Below are 6,000 nucleotides of genomic sequence, written 5' to 3'. Positions count from 1 at the left end.
CCCCCCCGAGGGAGAACTCGGCCAACGGAGGGAGAAAAATGAGAGACAGTGGAGCCGATAAGATTGATATCGGGGCCCCGTGGTGGACACTTGCGCGCGCTTCCGCGACCGGTGTGAATTGATCGAGTCGCATCGGCCACTAAACGTTCGACATCGACTTCTGTCGTACAGGAAGTCATCTTCAATGATTTACGTAGCAGCGCAAAGTCATGCTTCCTCCAAATTGCTCACTGAAGTGCGCTGCTGGCGTCAGAAATGGACAGAAGCGTGTTCGAATAATAGGCGACAAATAAAATCACGAGTCTATACCCGTTGTGATTTATTGGAAACGTTTATTCAATCTACTGAGAGTTTCAATATTCACTGATCATAGAAAAAATGGTAAAAGAACGCATTAAAGTGAATGCAACTATATTCTTTATCGGTTCTAAAGATGTCATCGTGGCCCAATCTTCAAATGACTTTGAATGCCATTTTATAACTGAGCAGATGGACTTCTCAGGAAAGCGACATACAAATTTTCACGAAGTTAAAACCTTCTTCTCCCCAATTTTTAAAAGTAACGGAACAAATTCTCCGTTTAGCCACAGGGAACACTTCGTTTTTCAGACCGTGTTCTCCAGAATGTACCTCCTGGGTAAAAATAAAATTGAGCGTAAATCGTGTAGGGAGTATCGCATGATTTACACGTCCGGTTAACACGTGAGCACGCATCAGCGTTACTATAACGTCGAAAGAGTACCATTTTGCGCGCGTGGCGTGAGCAACGGGGCCCCGTGGAAGTCGCAGAAGCGTAATCCAACAGAATGGTAATTAATTGTACGTCGCTCGCCATAAATCTCCTTCGCGCGCGTTAAACCGAGGCCTTTTATATGAAACGTTTTACATGTTCAATGGCGCTCCCTAATGAACGGAGTCGACGCAATGGATTATTGATACGAAGTGTTGGTGAGTCAATGGAACGGCTCTGTTTGCCAACAATTAAATCGAACGGTGATTTATGCCGCTACGCGATTACGCTGGCAAATTTGTTATTCCACGAGGCGGGCAACATTTTATTCCTGGCTTTTAAAAGGGTAACGAATAAAAGCACGGCGAAGTGATTTACTTACCATGGAGAACAGAAATTGGTAGCGAGGCAAGAAGAAGCTGGCGAGTATCGCTTGGGTGAGGTAGAGAGAGTGCAATGTGTGGTTGTAAACACGTTACACTGAAACCTTTAATGGAAGAGTGTAATAGAGTAAGGAATAAGAAGATAAGGTAGGAAATGGTGGATGGTAACGAAAATGTGTAAATAATGGAATGGTCAGAAAGAGTGGAGAGGATAAGAACCGAAAGGGAAGTAATAAATTTGAACGTCAATAAAAGCAACGACAGGTATTTAAGAAAAGTAGGAAGTAAGATAGGATAGGGCGACGTGTTTTGTATGTAACCAAGTCCATTTACTAATAAACTACTACTACTTCTAATAACCTCTTTTTCATAGTTCATGTGGCCCTTCAAAATTCCGCATGAGATCACCCCGATGATGGTCAGCAAGATCATTCGTTGCACAAAAATTTTGTTATACATCCATTTAAATTTAACCATGATGTGCCTATAAGTAACGAAAGAAATCAGTATTTTATTCATATAATAGCACTAGAAATTTTCAAAGAAATCCTTACGTGAATACGCATTGCTGAGGCAATAAATTTCACTGGTAATGAAGAATATATTAAAAACTCATTTTAAACTGACTGATAATTTACAGACCATCGTTCGACCAAATGCAAATTGTCATTAGCTTCGCAGTGAATACCGTTGCCATTGTTCAGCTTTATCGATTCATGTAAACGTTATTGTTTTTAATTTAAATACGCAAGATCACTCCAGAGTTAATCGTCGAATATCTCCGACACCCCTACCGCTGTCGCTATATACCCCCTTTAAAACGATATATCTTTCATCAAGAACGTCTTTTTCTACCATCGAAAATATTAAAGATGCTATATACAGATTCGTTTCTAATAGACAACCTCGTAAAACGTAACAATTCGTCATTGCTTTCCTATATCCATTAGCATCCCGGTTCATGAGACAATCTCTATTTCAAGCCGGATGCGGTCATCGAGTCATATTCATGATCTTCCGGTGTGCAAGCCTCTCGCGCAGCGGGAGATCTACGGTCGGTAAACCAACGTAAATAAAGTTGTCCTTCTGACAAATTCGTTATCCAGTAAGCATTATCTCGCTCGCGCGATTCGACGTCGCGTTAAAATTACACGGTGACTGCACGGCGAATGCGAAAAATAATGTCGTAGGAGCGAAGAAACGAAAATAAACGAGATTACAACGAAAGTGTACCCAGGTGGGCAAAGTTCGCTAGTCTCGCGTGGGATGTCGCGCGCATCGCTGCAAGATGGCGTCCGGTCAATAGACGAATAGCAGGGAGGCCGGAGGCGCTCTCGAGGTTCGTGGGTGTTCTCAGCCCGGAGCTGGAGAGGCTTTTGGGGCCGCGTATCGGTGACATTTTTCTCTGGCCACGGTGGTGTGAATCGGTAAACGTAACGCGAGTGCAACGAAAATGTTCTCCGAGGGAGTGCGCGTCACGTACGCGTCGCCCTGAGTGTGCCGTGTTTCTCGAACTTGGAAAGAGAGATGCTGGCGTGCAAAGCGACGACAGAGGAGGCGCGTTCGCGAAACTGTCAGGAAGATCGTCGTCGTCGTCGTCGTCGTGGTACGTGAGTCAGTGCGCTCGTTGGATCGAAGGAAGGCACGCACGTACAAAATGGCTTCGGGCGACAATGTGGACGTGATCGAGGTGGTCGAGACGAGCTTCACGGGCCCGGCTCAGCCGACGGAGGATCACCTTAGACCGGAGCAGTCCGCGGACGAGGACAGTGAGTACAGTTTTTATCATCGTCGAGGTCGCTCCTCGCGTCCAAATGTCACGAACCTAACCTATAAGACCGAACGGCGATCCCAGACGCTCACCACGGGCGTCGTTTCTCTCTCGCGACGCGACAGGCTTTATAGGCGTGATCGATCGATTCCCGACGATCTGGATTTTCAGTTTCGCTTCCGCGTGCCCCCAGTGGCGTAACCGACCGCGACGGCTAGGCAGGGCCCTCGTGCTCGAATTTACTTTGGGGATAGAATCGTCAAAGGTCCTTTCTTGCCTGAAACGTTCCTTGTTTCGGCTCTTTACGTCCTTCTCCTCCTTTGGTTTCGGTGCGGACGCTCCGTTCTTGATGATACGATTACGTATTCGAGAGTCGTGACAGAATCAATTATGGTAGGAATTTGATGGGTTACTTTTTTCAAATATTATTGTAGATAGATAAAGGTAAGCATTTGGGAGCTAGTTCAATGTATACCATTCACCAGGACACTAGCATGTGTCTCACAACACTCCACGTCCTGCATATGTATCTTATAGATACATGGATTACAGTATCTGGCTAGGAATTCCACTTTTATTCTTTCTAAAAGATAACCTACATGAAATTTTTATCGCAAGTGATTATAGTCTCTCAGAAATACAAAGAGTATACACAATAATAGTAGAAGTTAATTATGTCTTTTGTTCCCTCCGAATCTCGAATGATATTAGTAAAATTATCATTGGGATTTGTAATTTCTAATGGACATTATCTAAGAGACTTTACGGAGCAATTTTTATTGAATTCAAGAATATATTTGATAAGACCATATCTACTATTTATCACTGACAATGAGTCCCCCCCTTGAATTCAATGTTGCACGCCCTTAGTTACGTCATTGACGTCCATTAACTCGAGAATCGCACGACGATCGTACGACCCTTACGGGGCTGCGCTTGTTAATCCAGTTCACAATTTGACAGCTGATACGTGTCACTAGCGGTGGGACTGATACGATTACGCATCGATGATACTCGAGCAAATTGATATCAAAGGACCTACCAGTAATCGAAAGGTATAAAAATCTCGGTATCAATGTTCAATCGATGCTACTGCTAGGCAAGGATAAGAAACATCTAGTGTGTATGAAATTCATTTTACATGCTCATATTTATACATATTTATTATTAGACGTCTGTACAATGAGTTAAATAAGTAAATAAAGTTTATTGGGTTCTCAGTAGGAGCCATTATGGAATAGAAGGTTAATGATACTTTAAAGGAAGCATTCGATATCTATGCTTTCATACTCCTACATGTATCGATGCCTAAGTATTCGATATTATTCGTTAATTATTATTATTTTTGTATGCAATGGATAATCTTTCTCTTGGCTTGAATTCGTCAATATTTTCAAAGTCTCTTAAAGTCTTTTTATGCACTGTATTTATAGTAACACTTATCACAGCAATGCAACGATATCTGTACGACTGATGGTAATATATTCTAATTTACCGTGACGCTTTTAAATATACGTTAGCGTTATATTTAGAGAACTACTCGTAGATTTGAAAGCATAGAAGTAATATTTCGGTCGATAATTTTCAATGTGTTGTGATATGGTTGCAGTGAGAACGAAGGGGTATAGAATTAGTTTTACTCTCGGTCGTCGTGGCCCCGCGCTGAGTCAACTTCCACGAAAATAATGGCCATTTAAAGTGCCGGCGAACCTTGGGGGATTTAAAGACATAGCGAAAGTTTACGTGGAACCGAGGCCGTTCGGAAGGTCGAACGAAGGCTACGAGGCTCCTCGCGAGGGCTGAAATTTACTCGTAACGGAAATAACGGTACGCGAGCCTTTACGTATGTCAATAAGCGAGTTGCAGCCCGGTGCCTTGTGCACGACTTTCGTTTTTGAACTCGGTTAACGTTCCACTTTCTCATTTCTTTCCCGGAATATGCATTGACTTAACCTGACCGTTTAAACGTGCAATTCTTGTTGCGTCCTTTTGATTCTCTGCGTTAGAAACGGTACTCTCGTTACAGAACCGTAACCAACTACTCTGGATCCGATGAAATTCATTATGGAGCCCCATCAAATATTAAATGTCTGATAAGACAACTAATCCTCACATTCACTATATATTACAGAACTTACATTTATAAATAGAATTACGTTTGCTTTTTGTTTGGTACAAGAGGTCCTCGATTTTCGGGGCCCGTCATCCCCCTGGTTACGCCACTGCCTCATTCACTAACGTAACGTCGGCGTGTACGTGAAGAGTCGACTGTTACGTGACCTTATTTCATGCGACAAACACGTTGTTTTTTTATATGTTACAGATAAATCTACGGGGGATAAGGTGACGGCACATGACGTAAGTGAAAATTCTTTACACATTTCTCTCGATCGGACAATCGACGAAAGTTGATTCCCTCTTACGTTTACCGTAGATATTAATACGATACATTGACACTTCCATACTCTGATGCATCATTCCGAGAAACGGAGAGAGATTACTAACAGTTTTACGTGGGTATACTATCGAAATTCCAGACGAGGCGCGTATCGCTTTTCCGCTCCAACGATTTCGCATATTTGCTCGTCTAAGAGCGCGTTTCGTAACTTGTTTGTTTACATATTCAAATTAAAATATGTGCGACTGCGGTGTACAATTTAACGAATATCAACCACTTCTGCGATTCCATTTCCTATCGACATTCATTCGAGCTCGTGTCACATTACATTTAAATCACGTCGATACTTGTGTATAATTCGAACGTTATATAAATGAACATTCTTGTTATTTATGTAACGTTGCCACGTGTTAAACTATCGACCAGTGTTTTTCAAGCTGGGCTTGGTGGGTTCCTTGGAAAGACCCTCTTCTTTATTATTTAATATGGATTTTGTTAATATCAAGACGACTGTAAGACAGATATAAATTGAAAAAAGATTGTTAGAACACAAATATATTAAAGAAATATGCATAATTAATTTATATTTAAGGAATAGGATTCTTGTTCTTGTTCGACCATCGGTAACTAAAAATTGTCCCGTGAGAAATTTGAGCAAGGAGTTAGAAAACCATAATTGTATTCCCCAGGTGTAGTACGTAGTTTGAAGTATGAGAAA

The 6,000-nt window shown here is 42.0% G+C and overlaps 1 protein-coding gene across 14 annotated transcripts in view; it reads left to right on the top strand.

The window, feature by feature from the left end:
- Positions 1-2,363: 2,363 nt before the first annotated feature.
- Positions 2,364-6,000, top strand: part of LOC128890557 (phosphatidylinositol 4-phosphate 5-kinase type-1 alpha) — a 40,484-nt gene continuing 36,847 nt past the window's right edge. For 3 of the 14 annotated variants that reach the window (XM_054149152.1, XM_054149147.1, XM_054149145.1), the window contains exons 1-2: positions 2,364-2,882; positions 5,208-5,242. In XM_054149152.1, the coding sequence (XP_054005127.1) occupies positions 2,771-2,882; positions 5,208-5,242 (147 nt within the window). In that variant the 5' untranslated portion in view covers positions 2,364-2,770. The remainder of the gene's footprint in view (positions 2,883-5,207; positions 5,243-6,000) is intronic. The other 11 variants (XR_008460642.1, XM_054149149.1, XM_054149153.1 and 8 more) reach the window with 7 other exon arrangements.

This window comes from Hylaeus anthracinus, unplaced genomic scaffold (assembly GCF_026225885.1).
Source record: "Hylaeus anthracinus isolate JK02 unplaced genomic scaffold, UHH_iyHylAnth1.0_haploid 12001, whole genome shotgun sequence".
NCBI lineage: Eukaryota > Metazoa > Arthropoda > Insecta > Hymenoptera > Colletidae > Hylaeus > Hylaeus anthracinus.
The sequence above is the reverse complement of the archived record's forward strand: the minus strand, read 5'-3'. Positions and strand labels throughout refer to the sequence as shown.